This window comes from Anomaloglossus baeobatrachus, chromosome 3 (genome assembly GCF_048569485.1).
Source record: "Anomaloglossus baeobatrachus isolate aAnoBae1 chromosome 3, aAnoBae1.hap1, whole genome shotgun sequence".
Classification (NCBI taxonomy): Eukaryota; Metazoa; Chordata; class Amphibia; order Anura; family Aromobatidae; genus Anomaloglossus; species Anomaloglossus baeobatrachus.
Window position 1 is genome coordinate 122,949,581 of NC_134355.1, and position 21,427 is coordinate 122,971,007.

At 42.4% G+C, this 21,427-nt stretch overlaps 1 protein-coding gene across 1 annotated transcript in view; it reads right to left on the bottom strand.

The window, feature by feature from the left end:
- The window catches only part of ACSS1 (acyl-CoA synthetase short chain family member 1), a 171,042-nt gene that overhangs the window by 103,596 nt on the left and 46,019 nt on the right, over window positions 1-21,427 (bottom strand). The window contains exons 3-6 of the mRNA XM_075339418.1: window positions 10,204-10,403; window positions 7,829-8,004; window positions 625-777; window positions 402-549 (exon numbers count right to left, since the gene is read on the bottom strand). Of these exons, the coding sequence (XP_075195533.1) occupies window positions 402-549; window positions 625-777; window positions 7,829-8,004; window positions 10,204-10,403 (677 nt within the window). The remainder of the gene's footprint in view (window positions 1-401; window positions 550-624; window positions 778-7,828; window positions 8,005-10,203; window positions 10,404-21,427) is intronic.

Sequence of the window (21,427 nt, forward strand, 5' to 3'; positions counted from 1 at the left end):
TCTTTCTTCTGAAAGAGAGATAATTTGCATACTTTTTTCCCATGGTGCATTGCCTGATCTAAAAGCCAGCTTTCTAAACAAGGATAAACATTAGCCCCTTCCTGCTATACTGGATAAAACACCCTTTGTAGGTGGCCACACGTGCTGGGTATCTTATGTACAATTTCAATTCATAAAAACATGTTTGCAGCCCGGACTTTCTATCTGACATCTGGAAATGATCCTTCCTCTCTGCCACTTATATGAATGAATATACTGCTTATCTCGCAGATTACATATGGCCACATTATCTTACGTTGCTATTTGAGGCACTAATCACTACAGATAACACCTCTACCTAAACTAATAACAAGTCATTTGAATAACAGAAGGAAATACGCTCATAAACCTCATCTCTTCACCTGGATCTGGATATATTGGAGTGCTCTCGAACAGGACAGTGGTGGCTCCATTGCAGAGTGGTCCATAGACGACATAGCTATGCCCAGTAATCCAGCCAATGTCCGCAACGCATCCAAACACATCTCCTTGTTTGTAGTCAAAGACGTACTATCAGGGAAACAGCTATTAGTGATAATAAACCGTGTGTGATATTATGAAGCCACATCGCCTACATACACTTACCTTGTGCGTTAGGGAAGCATACAGCAAATACCCAGCCTGTGTGTGCACAACTCCCTTTGGCTTTCCGGTGCTGCCAGACGTATACAGCATAAATAACATATCTTCACTGTCCATAGTTTCTGGAGGGCACACTGGTTCTGTTTTGGCCATTTCCTACCAAAATATGTACAAACTGATATCTGTCATCAGAGAAAATTTGCAAACTTGTGCATTAAAGGGGTTTTCCTCTTTCAGAAAAGTGGACCTCATTCTAAAATACCTATAATAACAAACACAGCACGTACTCTCCCTGCCGATGTCCAGTGGCAGATCTCTACACCTGCTCCAGTCTCAGTGTTTGGCTGCAGCGGTTATTTGACTTCACATCGATAGCATGTATCACTGTTTTAGTCAAATCACTAAGCTCAGTGACTGCCGAAATAGAACACATGAGCTCAGTGGTTGATTACAACAGTTATAGGATCTGTCAACATGACATTGTGCTGTTTCTATTTGTTTTAGTTAACACTGTTATTTAATGTTTTTCATGCTTGTCTCTGCTGCCATCTACTGGTCAGACCTTTCAGCTCCTCTGTTTCTTTTGCCCAGCCCATGGGAGTGTCTGATGACCCTCTTGCATCACATCCTGGTATGTTCATTCCAAACCAGAGTTTGTGAGAACAACATCCCTTATTGGATTGGAGCTACTAGGAGCAAAGTCTTCTGACCACGTAGTAGCTTCAGAGGCAAGCATCACTGGAGAATTACAATGCCAAGTACTTGGATTACTGCACTCTGCATGTCCTAACCTTTGGAGAAAATAAACCACCATTGTTTCATCTCAGTATGTGCATGTTTCACTCTGGAGCGCTCTGGTCCTGTCTGCCCCACCTATAGGAAAAACGAAGGTAAGATTCTCACAACCTCTCACAACTACGCACCTTCCATCGCCTTTAAGTGCGGACAGAACAGACATCACTGATGCAGCCAAAACACAACAGGGAGTCGGTGCTGGAGTCTCGGGTGAGTGCCTGCTGTTTGTTGTTTTAGGTATTTTATAGTTTTTAGGGTCCACTTTCCTGAAATTGGAAAACCCATTTAATGCAAAGAACCAGAGTAACTATGACTTGGTCTATACACTCTATGGCCACTTTATTAGAGACACTTGTCCTTTCAAAACGGAAACTTTCCTGTTTGGAAATTAGATATGTGATGTGACCCCCAGTGCAGAATATAAGCAGTGAGCAAGTTTCTATTGATCAATTTTAGTGAAAATCCATATTAGACTGGCGATGGCCAGTATTTAATAAATTGCCAACCTTGTTGGACTTTCTGCTGCAACGTTGTCAAGAGTATAGCGGGCTTTACACACTACGATATCGCTAGCGAGATCGCAAGTGATCGTACCCGCCCCCGTCGGTTGTGCGACACGGGCAAATCGCTGCCCGTGCCGCACAACCTCGCTTAAGCCCGTCACACGGACTTACCTGCCCTGCAACGTCGCTCTGGCCGGCGAACCGCCTCCTTTCTAAGGGGGCGGTTCGTGCGGCGTCACAGTGATGTCACACGGCAGGCGTCCAATAGAAGCGGAGTGGCGGAGATGAGCGGGTCGTAACATCCCGCCCACCTCCTTCCTTTCCCATTGCCGGTGGAGACAGGTAAGGAGATGTTCGTCGCTCCTGCGGTGTCACACATAGCGATGTGTGCTGCCGCAGAAACGAGGAATAATATCGCTAATAAGAAGAAAACAAATTTTTTGTTTCAGGACGACCTCTCCGCGGCAAACGATTTTGACCGTTTTTGCGATCGGTAAGGTCGCTCATAAGTGTCACACACTGCAATATCATTAATGACGCTGGATGTGAGTCACAAACACCGTGACCCCGACGATAATTCATTAACGATATCGTAGCGTGTAAAGCCCGCTTATATCAAGAATGCTGTGATCAAGCAAAAATAAATAGGGAAGGCAGATCCTGTGGATGCAAAGAACTAATCAAAGAAAGGGGTCAGAGGAGGATGTGAAGAATAGAACTGACAAAATGGCAGTGTACAGTCAAATAAATTGTAGCCACAAACGCCGGTGCTCCAACTAACGAGCCGGGATGGACAACTGGTTTTACCTCAACATGGATAGGATATAATAGGAGATCAATGGAGCCAAACAGCAAAAAAAAGTTGGATCATTGAGCAATGGCTTAATATTCCTGATCAGATGAAACCAGATATGTTACCATCTTGCTGATAGGAGGGTCAGCATTTAGCAGAAACAGAATTTAATGAATGGACCCTTCCTATCCTATGTCAAAAGTTCAAGTTGATGTGGGGAAAATGATCAAATGGTTTACCTAAGCATTAGGGCCAGCAAAGTTCATCCCTTTATGGAAGCTATGTGCCCAATGGCAGAAGGACACTTTCAGATGAATAATGTACCATTCCACAAGGGTTTTATTGTTATGAATTGGTTATAGAAACATGTCCGAGAGTTTCCCCTGCTTTCTCATCCATCACAGTCCCCAGACCTCAATCTTATAAGCATCTCTGAACAAGGTAGAACGGGCTGTTCACAGCATGTCAGTACCTCCAACTGATTTGTGGCAACTATGAGAAACCATTCCCTCAGCATAGGCCAATATTTCTACACAAAGATTTCAACACAGTGGAATCTAATTTCAGTAGCTTTGAAAGCAAAATATATATATATATATATATATATATATATATATATATATATATATATATATATATATATATAGTACAGACCAAAAGTTTGGACACACCTTCTCATTCAAAGAGTTTTCTTTATTTTCAGGACTCTGAAAATTGTAGATTCATATTGAAGGCATCAATACTATAAATTAAAACATGTGAAATGAAATACTTACAGTGTGAAACAACTGAAAATATGTCTTCTATTCTAGGTTCTTCAAAATAGCCACCTTTTGCTTTGATTACTGCTTTGCACACTCTTGGCATTCTCTTGATGAGCTTCAAGAGGTAGTCACTGGAAATGGTTTTCCAACAGTCTTGAAGGAGTTCCCAGAGATGCTTAGCACTTGTTGGCCCTTTTGCCTTCACTCTGCAGTCCAGCTCACCCCAAACCATCTCGATTGGGTTCAGGTCTGGTGACTGTGGAGACCAGGTCATCTGGCGTAGCACCCCATCACTCTCCTTCTTAGTCAAATATCCCTTACACAGCCTGGAGGTATGTTTGGGGTCATTGTCCTATTGAAAAATAAATGATGGTCCAACTAAACGCAAACCGGATGGAATAGCATGCCGCTGCAAGATAGTGGTAGCCATGCTGGCTCTGTATGCCTTCAATTTTGAATAAATCCCCAACAGTGTCACCAGCAAAGCACCCCCACACCATCACACTTCCTCCTCCATGCTTCACGGTGGGATCCAGGCATGTAGAGTCCATCCATTCACATTTTATACAAAGACACGATGGTTGGATCCAAAGATCTCAAATTTTGACTCATCAGACCAAAGCACAGATTTCCAATGGTCTAATGTCCATTCCTTGTGTTCTTTAGCCCAAAAAGTCTCTTCTGCTTGTTGCCTGTCTTTAGCAGTGGTTTCCTTGCACCTATTTTACCATGAAGGCCTGCTGCACAAAGTCTCCTCTTAACAGTTGTTCTAGAGATGAGAAGGTGTGTCCAAACTTTTGATCAGTACTGTATATATATATATATATATATATATATATATATATACAAAGATATGTGTGTTTAGTTAGATACAGTAGATAGCTAGTTAGAGTAGTGTGAAAAACTGATTGCCCCCTTTCTGATTTCCTATTCTTTTGCATGTTTGTCACACTTAAATGTTTCAGATCACGAAAAGAAAATATATTATACAAAGATAACAAAAGTAAACACAAAATTCTGTTTATAAGTGGAGGTATTTACAATTAACGGAAAAACTAAATCCAAGCCTACAGGGCCCTGAATGAAAAAGTGATTGCCTCCTAAACCCAATAACTGGTTGTGTCACACTTAGCAACAACAACTGCAATCAAGCGGTTGCAATAACTCGCAATAAGTCTTTTACAATGGTCTTGAGGAATTCTGACCCAGGAATTTTGCAGAATTGTAGTAATTCAGCCACATTGGAGGGTTTCCAATCAGGAACCACCTTTTTAAGGTCATGCGACAGCATCTCAATCGGATTAAGGTTAGGACTTTGACTAGGCCACTCAAAAGTCTTAATTTTGTTTTTCTTAAGCCATACAGGGGTGGATTTGTTGACTTTTGGATCATTGTCCTGTTGCATAACCCAAGTGAGCTATGGCTTGAGGTCACCAACAGATGGCCGGACATTCTCCTTCAGGATTTTTTGGTAGACAGCAGAATTCATGGTTCTCTTTACCACAGCAAGTCTTACAGGACTTGAAGTAGTAAAAGAGCCGCAGACCATCACACTACCATCACCATATTGTACTGTTGGTATGATGTTCCTTTTCTGAAATGCTGTGTTACTTTTATGCCAGATGTAATGGGACATACATCTTCCAAAACATTCAACTTGTCTCGTCAGTCCACAAAGTATTCTCCCAAAAGTGTTGGGGATCATCAAGATGTTTTCTGGCAAAACTGAGGTGAGCCATTACGTTCTTTTTGCTCAGCAGTAATTTTTGTCTTGGAACTATGCCATGCAGGCCATTTTAGCCCAGTCTCTTACTTATGGTGGAATCATGAACACTGACCTTAACTGAGGCAAGTAAAGCCTGCAGTTCTTTGTATGTTGTTGCGGGGTGTTTTGTGACCTCTTTGATGAGTCATCACTGCGCTCTTGGGGTAATTTTGGTTGGCCGGCCACTTATACGAAGGTTCACCACTGTTCCATGTTTTCGCAATCAGTGGAAAATGGCTCTCACTGGTTCGCTGGAGTAGAAATGGCTTCATAACCTTTTCCAGACTGATTGATCTCAATTACTTTGTTTCTCATTTGTTCTTGAATTTCTTTGGATCACGGCATGATGTATAGCTTTTGAGGATCTTTTGGTCTACTTTATTTTGTCAGGCAGGTCCTATGTAAGTGATTTCTTGATTGAGAACAGTTGTGGCAGTAATCAGGCCTGCTTGCGCCTACAGAAATCAAACTCAGCTTACTAAAGTTGTGATAAACCAGTTAATTTATGTTTTAAGGGGGGAAGGGCGACCACTTTTTCAGACAATCACTTTTTCACACAGGGTCCTGTAGGTTTGGATTTCTTTTTCTCTTGATAATAAAGAGCTTCATTTTTAAACTGCATTCTGTATCTACGTGTGTTATCTTTGTCTAATATTGATATTTGTTTGGTGATCTGCAACATTTAAGTGTGAAAAACATGCAAAAGAATAAGAAATCATAATGGGACAAACACTTTTTCACACCACTGTATATGTCATGAGTGAAAGTGTTGGCACCCTTGAAATTGTTCGAGAAAATTAAGTGTTTCTCCCAGAAGATTGCAATTACACATATTTTGTTAAAGACATGTTTATTGCTTTTGTGTGTATTGGGTCAACCCAACAATCAAAGAAGAAAAGGCATTTTGGACAAAATTATTGGCACCTTTACAAAATTGTGGGTAAACCACTTAGGGGCACTTTGCACACTACGACATCACAGGTGCGATGTCGGTGGGGTCAAATTGAAAGGACGCACATCCGGCGTCGCAGGCGATATCGTAGTGTGTAAAGCATTTTTGATACGATTAACGAGCGCAAAAGTGTCATAATCGTATCATCGGTGTAGCCTCGGTCATTTCCATGAATTGGGAATGACCGATGTTACGATGTTGTTCCTTGTTCCTGCGGCACCACACATCGCTGTGTATGAAGCTGCAGGAGCGAGGAACATCTCCTACCTGCGTCCCGGCCGCAATGCGAAGGAAGGAGGTGGGCGGGATGTTTTATGTCCCGCTCATCTCCGCCCCTCCGCTTCTATTGGCCACCTGCCGTGTGACGTCGCTATGACGTCGCACAACCCACCCCCTTAATAAGGAGGCGAGTCGCCGGCCAGAGCGACGTCACAGGCAGGTGAGTGCATGTGAAGCTGGCGTAGCGATAATGTTCGCTACGCCAGCTATCACCATGATATCGCAGCTGCGACGGGGGCGGGGACTATCGCGCTCGGCATCGCAGCATCGGCTTGCGATGTCGTAGTGTGCAAAGTGCCCCTTAGTTTCAAGCATGTGATGCTCGTTCAAACTCACCTGTGGCAAGTAACAGGTGTGGACAATATGAAGCTAGATAAAAAGAGAAGTTGACTTAATCTTTGCATTATGTATAACACTCTAAGCTTGGAGAACAGAAAGAGGAAAAGAGAACTGTCTAAGGACTTGAGAACCAAAATTGTTCAAAAATATCAACAATCTCAAGGTTACAAGTCCATCTCCAGAGATCTTGTTGTTCCTTTGTCCACAGTGTGCAACACAATCAAGACGTTTAAAACTCTTGGCACCGTAGCTAATCTCTCTGGACGTGGACAGCAGAGAAAAGTGAAGAAAAGTAGCAATGCGGGATAGCCCGAATGTGAATAAGCAGCCCCAATCAGGTTCCAAATCGATTCAAGCTGTCTTGCAGGTTCAGGGAGCATTAGCATCACCACAAACCATCATCCCACATTTGAATGAAATGAAACACTATGGCAGGAGATCCAGGAAGACCCCACTGCTGACACAGAGAGATATAAAAGCTAGACTGCAGTTTGCCAAAATGTATGTAAGTCAAAATCCTTCTGTTAAAGCGTCTTGTGGAGGGAAATTACCAATCTAGAGGTTTTTGATAAAGCACATCACATATTGTAGACTACAGTTGACCATACACATGAGACTGATAAATGCCACATGGCCTTTCAACTGATCACTATATCACCAATTTCCACCACACATGAGCACTTGCCTCGGTCAGGTGTTAATGTCTTTTTAACGGGAAGAGAGGAGAAACCTGCTGCCAGATTCATTTGGTAGCAGTTTATCTCCCATGAAACTAGAATCCAACTTTCACAATCCTTCTCTTCCCCAACATTATTTTTCAGAAGAAAACCATACACATAAACATGGTCAACTTTCATCTAATGTGTATAAAGGCCTTTAGTCTTGTTCTATGTATAATTTGTGTTTTGTATGACCTGCTTTGTTATATGTATGTTACATATAAGAGTTTTTCCAAAAAGAAAACATTTGGCATGTGCACCATTTTATGTAGCACAGGCACACATGTATAAGACGTACTTCTTCCAGAGGTATGTCAAGATTACCCATGTGGACTTTGTTGTCTGTCCTCTGTGCAACAAAGACATGTTTAATTGATGGACAACTCTTGACAGCTTCATCCACGGTCTTCTTGAGCTCTGTCACTCGTCCACCCCTCAGTCCTTGGTTGAAGGTGAAGACAGCTTTGCAGTTAGCTGTTGAAATAATGTGAAGACAAGTCATGTTTCCATTTATTTGTTGGAAAAAAAACATAGTCTCATAGACACAAATGTAACTGATGTATTATAAGAATATGCTCATTTCACTTCTGAGAAAGCTGGAACCTGACTGTACAGTTTATACAGAATTTATATTAGAAGCTATTTAGAAAAGTTTAGTCACCTCAAGTGCCTCTGGCTTTCAGTCATAGAGGTGCGGCTTCAGCTAGTGAGCAGTGGCTGTAACCATGTCCGGCAGTGACTGACAGCCAGCTCTGCAGTGCATCAGTGCTGAGCCAGCTGTCAGTCAGGGCTAGGGTGTGGTGAATGGATGCCACATAATACGTACTGAGCAATGACTGAAGCAGAGCCTCTATGACTGAAAGCCAGAGGCTGTCAGGAGGAATAAAAGTTAATTTCCTTCTGGCAGTTAGGCTTTCAGTGTAGTAGGCAAGCAGTTTTGGATGGCTATTAACCTGCAGATTAACCCCTTCTCTGTAGGTTAATAACATATTTTTACATGACAAGGATAACTTTCTACTAATTTGCAGCTCTTAGACACACATATTTAAGGTATATACACATAATAGACAAATCAGACAGAGAGCTTGACAAACAGACATTCCATTAGAAAAATTAGAACTACAGTATGAAGTGATTGTGCACTAATATTTATACATGGAGCCCGGTCAGCATAAGAGGTGCCCGGTAGCTGTGACAGTCTCGTTGACTTGAATTACTCTGAATTGCCTGATATGATGATGGAACACATTCACGAACCTAAATAGAATCATGACTAAGTGACTAGGAACTTGAGAAGCCATGAAAGATAGCACAGGCGAGTGTTACTCTGCCGTATTCACAAGACAGAATCTATAAATCATATGCATTTATTCCTAATCATTCACATTACCCTGCGGAGCATAACTTGGTCATATATCTCTGTGCTAGGACTTCATCGCTGCTGTAGAAGTGAAGACCAGCAGGAGATCGGGCAGTGTTTGAGTGGAAGCGGTGGGGAATTTTTACTTGCCAGACAATTCCTTTTAAGAATTCTATGAAGCAGTTGGGATAAACTATAGCCGACTGCTAGACACATCTGGTGCTGGTTATCAGAAGAACTGGAGGATGAAATACATGGGGTTTCACCAGTTCCACTAATTTAGTTGTTACAATCAGGACTGTAGAACAAGGCTCCTATACGCACTGTATGGCACTATTCTTTTTGGCACTGTTTAGTCCTGCTTTGGTTGACACTACAAAAAAATGTTTTTAATTGGGCAATAATGCAATATGGCAATTCTCTATAAATATGAACAGCTTTACTTTGGGACTCGTGGCCTTTAGTTTAATAGCTCTGTAGAGCAAATTATATGATATTGACAAATTATTCATGTAAGGTCTCTAACAGATGGCGCATTTGCCAAATGTAAAAGATATTGACCATTTTATACCTACAATACTTATTTGGGGTCCCAACTTTCCATTGTGTGTTTGGAATTTTTTGTATTGTAACAGGAAATCTTTTTGGTGTCCGGATTTGCATGCTACAAACACAAAGCTTTGAACTGCATAAACTGTGGCTAATCAGCTACACATTACATTTTAGAGGATACAACCAACAAGTCCTAATGTCTAAGGGGAACCTAGCATGTTTAAAAAGTATTTTGAGATAATGTGCAAATAAAAGTTGTGAATTAATTTTTTCCTCTAATATGGAGTTTACTATCTGCCCCATTAGGTTTTTGGGTTATTTTAGGTTAAGGCCACATCTCACTAAGCGACATCGCTAGCGACAGCGCTGCTGAGTCACGGTTTCTCGCTAGCGATCTCGTTATGTGTGACATCCAGCAACAACCTGGCCCCTGCTGTGAGGTCGCCGGTCGATGCTGAATGTCCTGGACCATTTTCTTCAAAGGCGATGTCCTGATGGGCAGGACGCATCACTGTGTTTGACACTGTGTGACAGGGTCCCAATGACAGCAGAGATCGTTATACAGGTTGCTACTGCGACCTGTATCGTTACTGAGTCGTTGGTAAGGTCTGACTGTGACATCTCACCAGCGACCTCCCAGCAACTTACCAGCGATCCTTATCAGGTCGTGTCGTTTTTGGGATCGCTGGTAAGTCGCTAAATGTGACGGGGGCTTTAAGTCAACCATCAAACCTTAAAAACCATGAAACCATGAAACTTACCGTCATTAATTCGTCCAGCCAAGGACTCAGCACTGAAGCCAGCAAAGACAACAGTATGAACAGCTCCAATTCTTGCACAAGCCAACATTGAAGCCACAGCCAGAGGTGAAACCGGCATGTAGATGGCCACTCTGTCACCTTTTTTAATTCCATACTTTTTTAATGTGTTGGCAATTCGGCATGTGGTGTCAAGAAGCTCCCTATAGAGGAATAAAGACATTACTTTTGTCCTAAAAATCCATTATATGAACATAGTATTTTACAGTGGCAGATCAGAATAATGAGCATTTGTATAGGAATAATAATAATAATAATAATAATTTAATCAGATGTGTTACATATACATCATTAGCGTCCAATAATAAAATGAAGGGGTTACCATTCATAGGTAATAATTTTCAGATTGGGACCTCACCGTTCATCATATGATGTTGAATGAAGCTTACGGCACTGATGAGGACAACCAGGCTCTGCACTTGGCTGTTATAATCTATATCATCACTGGCAGTCAATGCAGTGTCAGGGGTCGTGTGTACTTGGCCTCCTGAATCACCTTATCACCTCCTCCTGGCTGTGGTCTTGAAGTGATGGGTGTAACTTGTTCCGTTGGAAAGGTTATAATACTTGAAGACTGGAATATATCTTTAGGCTGGGTTCACATAAGCATATTAGGGTATGTGCCCATGTAGCAGATTTGTGTGCATATTTGTTTTGGCAGGAAAAACAAAGCAAAAAAACAAATGTTTTTTTATCGCGTTTTTTTATAGACATGGAAATCCTAGGGGTTCATGCGCTGTACCCCCACAATCGCTGCCGGGTCTCCGGCTGATGTTGCGGCTGAGACCTGGCTCTCACTGCCTAGAACAGTGCCCGTACCACTCCCGACAGTTTAACCCTCTGAATGCTGCGATCAATGTGATCGCAGCATTCAGGAGGCGGGGGGGGAGATCGCTTACCTCTCCCTGGCAATCGGGTCCCAGAGATCACAGGGACCCGATCGCTGCCATGGCAATCCTGGGTCGTCCCCATGACCACCCCCAGTTACTGAGCTATGGATCGCCTCACACACCATGCTAGATGCATGGTGGGTGAGGCAAAGTGTCAGTGCTGCAAGTCCAGCACTGTCAGATATAATCCACTGCAGTGATTGAACTCGAGCACTGCAGTGGATTATATACGCAGGAAAAAAATGCAGAAACAATTGACATGCTGCAGATGTCTTATCTCTGTAGTTGGATATTTTCTCTCTTGGATTATATGAAGTTAGGACCCTTCCATAGTACACTGATTCCTAATTACTGCTCATGACCAGCCCGCGATCAACAAACTGATTGACTGACCACATATTTAGGATAGGACAACACAGTGACTTTGGCTACGACAGCCATCGTATGACTAAATTTCACTCTATGCCCCTGCTACATCACAGCGCGATACAAATATTTGGGGCCAAAATTCTGACCCTGAGAGTAGTGCAACTGCATCAAGCAAGTCACAAAAAAATCTGGAGGTTGTGCTTTTTGCAACTAGCTTGTCGCTGTTGCAGTACCCTCACTTATGTTGTGCTGCAATGTATCACTAAGCCCTATGCAGACATACAAATTAGCAGTTGTCAGCAGCATATAATTGCAAACATAATGAAATGTATGAGTATGAACAGTAATGATCATTTATCACCATTTGCTTTGTACAATGCCTGATATGAATGCAGATAAACAAAAGCCAATCGATTTGCTATGTCGTTCATCGATGCTAATTTTGGGCAGAAAAGCTTGGGCAAAAAAAGTACCCCTAACCCTATTAGTTTGTAACTTCGCTTTTGTGCACTATTTCTTCTGTACAGCTGTAGTGTGTATAAGCACGTGGCATTACATTAGCAGTGTTACGCTTGTAAATAAGTGCACACTTCTCATTATTGTTACATATTATTACTGTAGGAGTGTCTTGTATTTTCAAGTCTTTGACTACAAATAACACATACATTGTCTGACCATTACAATGACAAGTCAGATTAATGATAAGAATGCTCTGTATAATGGCTCTACCTGTGTGCACATAGTAACAGAAAGCACAATATAATTTAGCACTAAGTAATGCAAAAAAATATCTGGATACCCTTGAAATTTAGAATATCAAATCCTAAAACTTATCTAACAAAACTGTGCACAAGTTCGAAACATCTACTTCCTAATACCCCTAATGTTATAACTGTCCAATTTAATTCCCCTCTATAGCTAAATGTGTGCCTTACAATACCCCCCACTGGGTGTGACGGGTTAAGCGAGTAGTTGACTATTCATACTCGCTATGATGTTCTGTTAGCGAGTACTGGCCGCTACTCGCATATTCGTTACGAGTTGCGGGCGCAATGTAAGTTAATAGGAAATACTCGCTAAGTAGCAAGTAACCCGAAAGCCGTACTTTTCTTGCGAGTAGTGAATAATACGGCTTTCGGGTTACTCGCTACTTAGCGAATATTTCCCATTGACTTACATTGTTCCTGCTACTCGTAATGAATATGCAAGTAGCGGACAGTACTCGCTAACAGCATAACTCGCTCAACACTAGTTACAGGGAGTCTTTGTATGGAACATCAGATGGTACAGAGCCCAAAATGATACGTGTAATGATACATATCTGACATACCAATGTCAAGGAACACTGTGAAAATGTTTCTAGAAAAATTGTCTAGAATGCCTGCTTCCATTTTCTATACTAACTATGACTCCTTTGAAAGTATTGATTTTTATTTTTTATTTTATTTTTTTAATTTTCAAGAGCTTTTCCTCTGCTTGCGACAACTGCCAAGTTGATATGCTGGTTTGCCTAATGGATAGGACTTCTTTGCCAGTTATTGTCTCAACAAAGCAACCTCTGTCCCAATACCTTATTGAAGCATATGGATATCAAAAAGGAAAGAGACCCCAATAAGAGCGAGAACAAATGTTTTTAAGCAGCTTTGGCTGCCTCCTTCGTAGGCTGTCCCATTCATACACGACAAGGTCTGGCCAAGCAGTCACTGTAGCTGTTCTTACAGATAGCTCTTATTCAAAGGAAAAATACACTGAGACAGACATCACTATAACAGTGGTATAATTAATGTATCAATATAGTAAGATGGAATAAAAAGAAAGGCTAAAGGGGTTTATAGAATTTCCTATTGATGACTTCTACTAGGTCATCAATATCAGATAGGTTGGTACCCAACACCCATAGCCATACTGATCAATTGATTATAGGGGTCAAGGAGCCTCAGTTGGTACTTTGTTTACCACCTTATACTGACGCTCTCTACTGCTATGTCCCATTCAAGAATGGGACTGACCGCAACACCAGGCACACCTCTATATGTATGGTGCTGTGCCTACGGAACAACGGAGGGGAATGTCACAGCTATTTTAATTAACAGACCGGTGGGACTGGTGGGAGTAGGACTTCCACCAATCTAATATTCAGAACCTATTCTAAGGATTCAGTGTCACAATCTAAAGCTTGGAAAACCTCTTAGGCCACAGGTATATGCTGAGTATTTGGTGCATTTTTTTACCTCAGTATTTGTAGCCAAAACCAACAGTGGAACAATCAAAGGAAAAGTATAATAGAAACATGTCACCACTTCTGTATTTATCACCCACTCCTAGTTTTGGCTTACAAATACTGAGGTAAAAACTCACCAAATACTCACTGTGTGCATGTGGTCTTAATCACAATAATATATACACACAATAAGGCCACGTGCACACGTTGAGTATTTGGTGAATTTTTACCTCAGTATTTGTAGCCAAAACCAGGAGTGGGTGATAAATACAGAAGTGGTGCCAGTGTTACTATTATACTTTTCCTCTGAATATTCCACTCCTGCTATTAGCTACAAATATTGAGGTAAAAAACTATCCAAATACTTAACGGGTTCACGTGGCCTTAGGGTACATGCCCGTGATCCGGAGTCCCAGGGTTCTGGATGAAGTGTGCTTTCTCTTCTAGAGATGCTAGCATCATGGGTGGTAGATCACGCTGTCTGTGCCCACGATCAAGGTTACTGACACTGCAGATTTTCACTTTGTTCTCCCGCTGAGCACACTAGCGTCTCCTCAAGCATAAGCTGACATGCTGTAACTCGGAAAGCCACATGTAAGTTTACACTACGGAGAAAAGAAGTACGGCGGGAATGAGATTTCTTTACATCCCATTCACTTTGCTGCAACTGTACAATGCAGAGTTTTAGATGTAGCAAAAATACGCTAAATCCAAAACACTGGGCACTCACCCTTATAAATGCCAATCCAGATCACTGCTGTCATTTTTACCAGGGAAGTTATAAAACCAAATCATTGACCTGACCCCTCACTGTCAGCTGCACCTCAAGTTTCCTTTGCACTCATGTAGAAATACAGCATTGGTATTATTAATGGACACCATAATGAGAGGACACAGGCCAGTGATGAATATTATGGTTGCTCCTGATGACAAGCCTCACAAGACAATTTCTGCATGTCCGGTATTGATGGGGACACATACCTGTCATCTGCAGGACGGTCTATTACTGTATTCCTGAGTCCTTTGTACTGTACTTGAACTGTACTGCTCCTTCCAACTGTTTCTAGGAACGGACCTGCTATTCTTGGCTAATGACTACCTGCATACAGAAGATTACTAGCGCTCTATACATACCGCAATCCTCCGAACTGCAGACCGGTTATTACAGCTCTGCCTATATTACTCTGTGACTGATTTCAGCATTGTGAATGTCACTTGTTATGACATTGTACTGTGACTGTTTATTTTCCGTATGACGCACAACATTATCTTGACTTTTTTCTTCACAGTAAAACAAAAAGAAACGGATCCTGAATTGTATTTGTCTCACAGTAACAAGCGATCACATCTCCAGCTCATGGATAATCGTCCATTCATTTCTATGTTATCAGGTAATATTTCACTAACGTCCCATAAATAAACATTGGTTCTGCTACCCCCTTAGGCTCCAAAATCATCACAAATCACCCAGCTGATGGTAACTGCACCAGGATTGTCCCTAATTCGTCATACTGCTGTGGGGCTTTTCCATTATATAACATCTATAGTGGGCATCGGGAAATTTTGATAACATTTAAAGCATAACCGTTGTTTCAATTTTTAATCTCATAAATCAATAGCACACATGAAAAAGAATCAACTCTGTAATATATCATATCAGACAAATTTGCTTCTTTCCTGCCAGAATTGATCAGTCATTATTAACATTCTCAATTCTGAGGTAAAATATGTATTCAGTGAAGACTTTCCCATTACTGAGATAGGAGATGACAGTTGGTGATGAGAGTCTATGATGATGGGAAGTGGGAGGAGCTAGAGGCAGAGCTCCGCCCCTTCTATCTACATAGAATCTCATCAGTAACAACTGCCATCCCCTATCTCAGCTGCTGTCACTCAAGAAGCTGATGATTTTATAAACTTTACTTTCTTGGATTTCAAAACCTAAATATCTGAGCTGACAACTAAATATATGTAGAGAATCAGCCTGATAGTGCCAGTATAGCACTGGCTTTAGGTTACATACAAAAATCCAGGTGATTGGTTCCCTTTAAGGATCTTATCAACAGAGCAAAAACTTGCAACTAGTGATGGGCGAACCCCCCCGATGTTGATGTTCGGGAGACTCGCCCGAACATTTTGTAAATTTCAAGTTCGGGTTCTGAGATAACGGGAACTTGTGTCTGAACCCCGAAACTTGGACTTTACAGTTATGAGATGGGGCAGAGGGGTTAATAATAAACATTGTAATTATACTCACCGCTCCTGCGACGCGTCCTGCAGACTCTGTCTCCTGGCCGCTTCTGCTTCCGATCATTAACTTCCAGGGGTATTCACTATACTGCTCGTCACTCGGTAGTCTTCAGCTGTTTTTGTCCGTGTTCGCGGTGACGTCAGGGTTCACCCGAGTTCATGAGCCATGAAATCGATTGAACTTTGACTGTCACTGTGCGAGTCTCGAAACTGTATCACCCAGCACGGCACACACTCTCCTTACAGGAGCAGGTCGGCTGCATGTATTTCCATACAGTTGAGGCGCTCCTATCAGGAGAGTGTGCGCTGTGCTGGGTGATACTGATGCGAGACTTGCAGGAGTCATACGCAAGCCTCAGCTGTGCACTCGGGTGAAGTCTCTGACAGCTTTCAGCTGAGTCTGTGTGAGCAGACTTGTGTTTGTCTTCGTGCACAGATGTAGCAGAACTGAAGATGCTTGCCCACCTTTGGACTAAGTCGTGTTTTTTTTGGGGGGGTAATAAAGATGGAGTCCTAAATGTCTTCTGTTTTATTTCTAATCGAGTCCATGGCCCATGGACTCGGGTGAACCCTGACGTCACCGCGAACACGGTCGGAAAAAGCTGAAAACTGCCAAGTGACGAGAAGTGCAGTGAATACCACCGGAAGTTAATGATCACACCCAAAAGCAGAAGCGTCCGGAAGACAGCGGCTGAGCGGGTCTGCAGGACGTACCATGGGACCTGTAAGTGTAATCATAATTCTTTTTTTACAGCCCCTGGACCCGAACTGGACCCGAACTGTAACATGAGCTTTCCAGGAAAACTTGTGTTTGGGATCGTGTGCACAAACATTATGTGTTCGGTACAGATCCCAAACTTTACAGTTCGGGTTCGCCCATAGCTACTTGCAACTTTTAACCTGGTGACTGGTTTCATTTAATGCTAGAAACTAAGGCTAGTTTCTGATGCAGTTAAAAGTAAAGTCCTGATTAATTTTTTTAGGACAAACCAGGTTAAAGAGTTTGGCCACTACTTTAACATTGATGACCTATCCTAAGGATAGGTCAACAATGTCTGATCGGCTGGGTTTCAACACACTGCAGCCCCACGATCAGCCATTCTCTGTGCCACCGGCAGCAGCAGGCAGCTGGAAATTCTCAGTTCCGGAGCTGCCTCGTCTTCTGATGGGCACTGGACGGGTATGGTACATCTGCCTCCTATTGATTTGAATGGAAGGCAGACGTACAGTACCTGGCCGCAACAGCTCAGTTGACAGAGCAGCTCCGGAGCTGAGCATTTCCGCCTGCCTGCTGCTGCCGGCACCTAGAACAGCTGATCAGTGGGGGTGCAGGGTGTCGGACCCTGGCTGATCAGACATTGATAACCTATCGATAGGCCATTAATGTAAAAGTAGTGGACAACCTCTTTAAGTCCTTCCTCTATATTTCCCATTCCTATGCATTTATCTTTGTCTCCTTAAACTTCCTCAAAAATTGCATGTGTAATTGAAGCCTAAAGGCTATAATTTATGTTGACCCTGAATGTAGTGATACTTTACCTTTCTGGGGTCATTATGACCGGCTCCTTTTAGACTAGAATCATACCCGAAGCCAGTAAATTCTCTTTCATGAGAAATTTATTTCTGACTTCAGCTTAAAAAGAACTGCATCTAAACCTGATATTTCCAGCTGGCCGTGACATAATGATTTTTAATTAAATCAATAGTAAAGACAATATGTGATTCTATACATTTATTTCAACCTTCTTCAAAGCATTTGAAAAACGTATTAGAGTAAACAATAAAATTTTCACAGATCGTAGCTCATAATTTTTAAATCATGACATGTTCTTGGCAAACAAATCATTGATTAGGACTTACTATGTACATGTTATTGGGTATGTGACGTATTGTTTATATTGTATATCATGTGTAGCTCATAAAACATGACCTTCCTACATTTATATACCGTAACTATCCTCTTGCTTGAGAAATAGGTAAGATTATACTGATGTGATGAGCAAGGTATAGTGAAGGAGGCTGTCATATAATGTCACGCAAAGCTTGTTAAAACTAAAATTAAAGTTTAAAGATCATCCATTTTTCTATAGATTTTGGGTTCGGTAATGGAATGTACTTCTTGGCAATTTAGCCACGTCACATTGACTACAAGCTAGGTCAGAAATGATCATCACAACCCTTAAGGAGTTTATGAGGTTAGAAAAACATGGCTGCTTTCCAACCTCTGTTGTCCATGTCGGTATTGCAACTTAGTTTTAAGCTTCATGCTTACAACTAAGCTGGTGAGAATAGTTCCTGACATGTGGCATCTGAAAATACATGCATACATTTTTTTTTATTTATAAGATTAGTAAAGAATCTGAATGTAAACTCCATACCTGCTTCATCCGTTTAGCATATGTGACGTCTTTCAGGTGGATTCTGCCATGGAAACCATACCATTCTTCTGGTATTTTCATCTCCTAAGATGCTCTGTTCTTTACAATACAAGTCTATAGTCCATAGTAGAGATGAGCAAACCCGAACAGTAAAGTTTGGTGCTTGTACTCAACACAAGCTTTGCAAAAGTGTTTGGGTTCAGAGTTCGGATGCTTTACGTATGCTAACCACTGTGCTCAGGTACCCTCAGTGCTCAGCCCAGTGTGAGCCGCTTGCAGTCTCTGAATGGCTTGCACTGGAGGTAAAATTAGTGTTATCAGATGTAGTGTGCACCAAAAATACCCCAACACCCTTCCCCCCCAGACGTGATCTGTTTATGGCTGGCTGTATCTGGGTGGAGACCCGGACCGCGCAATTAGTGACTTCCATTGGGGTTCAGGTCAAGTCCAAGTCCCGATCTGAACTTTATCTAAAGTCCGGTTGAACCCGCCGAACCGAACTTCCACGGATCATCTCTACTCAATAGTAAAGGGGGCTTTACACGCTACGACATCGCTAATGCGAACTCGTTGGGGTCACGGAATTGGTGACGCACATCCGGCCGCATTAGCGATGCCGTTGCATGTGACACCTACGAGCGATTTTGCATCGTTGCAAAAACGTGCAAAATCGCTCATCGGTGACATGGGGTCCATTCTTAAAAATCGTTACTGCAGCAGTAACGAGGTTGTTCCGTGTGACACCGAGGAACGAGGAAGCTCTCCTTATCTGCCTCCCGGCCACAATGCGGAAGGAAGGAGGTGGGCGGGATTTTACGTCCCGCTAATCTCCGCCCCTCCGCTTCTATTGGGCGGCGGTTCAGTGACGCAGCTGTGACGTCGCTGTGACGCTGAACGAACCGCCCCCTTAGAAAGGAGGCGGTTCGCCGGTCACAGCGACGTCGCCGGGCAGGTAAGTAGTGTGACGGGTCTGGGCGATGTTGTGCGGCACGGGCAGCGATTTGCCAGTGTCGCACAACAGATGGGGGCGGGTACCCACGCTAGCGATATCGGTACCGATATCGCAGCGTGTAAAGAGGCCTTAACTATTGGACGGTTTTGCTATCAGTTTTGCTTTAAAAACCACTAGCAGTTTCTCCGGTATTTAATGGAGTGGAACAAAATTACCAGAAAACAACATTAAAAAAGACTTTACATAAACCATTGGAAAAACCTTAAAAAATAAAGCTGGCAACCAAAACAAGTCTGAAAAAATGCTCAGGAAATAATAATAAAAAAAGAAACAAAAAATAACGCTTAACGAAGAAAAAAAAAACATGTTGAGAAGTGAGATGTGGGGCGGGACGCCTCCTTGCTCGTCTTATTCCTGACGGGCTGTGGTGGTTCTTACCCCAGAAATCTTACTCTGGTACCTGAATGGAGTGAGATTTCTGGCGTAATGCACAAAGGTGCACACCACTAGTCAGACACTCCAGAGCCATAAAGAGGCATCCCTTCATGAATCAGGAGCATCTGACTTCAGCCAACTCATTTATCAAGTCTAGCGTGAACAGTCTTGATGCAACGGGCCTATTGTGTGGACATACCCTTCCATGCTTTATTTTGTTTTTCTGAACCAGATACAGTTCATATACAGCAGTTAAGCTGTTTTTGGCAGAAAGCAATACTGTCTTTGACTTTCCTGCATACCTTTTAATTGTTTCAAGGTAAGTCTTTAATATCAATGGGTTACAACTACATATGACAACTTTTTTAGGTAGCCCAAGGCATATTTCATATATAGAGGACTGAATATCAGTGGCAATCTAGTATATAGATCAGCTTGTACTGACATTGCATATGTATCATGCAAAGTCACCTCTGTTTAGAAATTTGCTTGAGGGAAATGGAAAATAGATATAGCAGGACTAGTCTGATCCGGCCTTGAGCTGCACGTAGACAGTCACCATTCGTTTCAGCCTAAACGAGACAACAGATCACTTTTGTTACCAACAGATTTCTACGAATAAGCAAACTACATTTATATAATTAAACCTCCAGGAAAACCCCATTTTCCGGATTTCCCATGAACAAGATTAAGTTCCATTATAAACTACGTATTCTCCCATGTGAGTGGTCGTCTCAAAGAGGAAACTTCTTTGCGTTGACCAGTTGTTTTTTCTTACTAAAGAACTAATTCAAAGAAAAGTTCGGACATATCGTGGAAGGAAGAAAGAAAAATCCAATGGTTCTTCTGTCCAACAATTAGGCTGCTTTCACACCTCCGGTTTCTGCAATGCGGCACAATCCGGCACTTTGCAGGAAAATCGCAACCGGTCTTTTTTGCTGCCGGTTGCGTTTTTCCTGCATAGACTTTAATTAGTGCCGCATTGTGCCGCATGGCCTTGCGTTCCATCCGGTTTTTGGCAGATTTAGCCGATGCGGCGGCCGGATGGAACGTTGCCTGGCACGTTTTTCCGTGCGGCAAAAAAACCCGCATCGCGCCGCATCCGGCCGATGCGGCACATTTTTCAATGCATGCCTATGGCGGCCGGATGCGGCAAAAACCGCATCCGGCCCCCGCATGGGGTTTTTGCCACTGCACATGCTCAGTAGCATGCCGCAAGCGGCAAAAACCGGACGGGCCGCATGGGAAAAACTTATGCAAAGGATGCGGTGTTTTCACCGCATCCGTTGCATAGCTTGCACAGCCGGATTGAGCCGCACAGCTCAAGCCGGATGTGTGAAAGCAGCCTTAGTGGGAGCCGGTTGAAGACAACATGTCTTTCAGTTCTCGGATGAAAAATTGTGGCACACATCATCTGATGAATGAGGCCCCATTTTGTACATGAAATTAAAGAATATATATGAGCATGTAAAGCTTGTTTTTATTTTTCATGAGATATGAAATGAAATAAAACTATTACCGGTACATTACATAACACGTTATAAGTGGCACCTTCTTTAGTCGTACAGACTATCCAAACACACTTGTGCCTTAAACATTACATTCATTTGCATTCAAGTGGCATACATTCTTTCCTACACAACCTCTTGTTGCTAAGAAGAACACATAACCC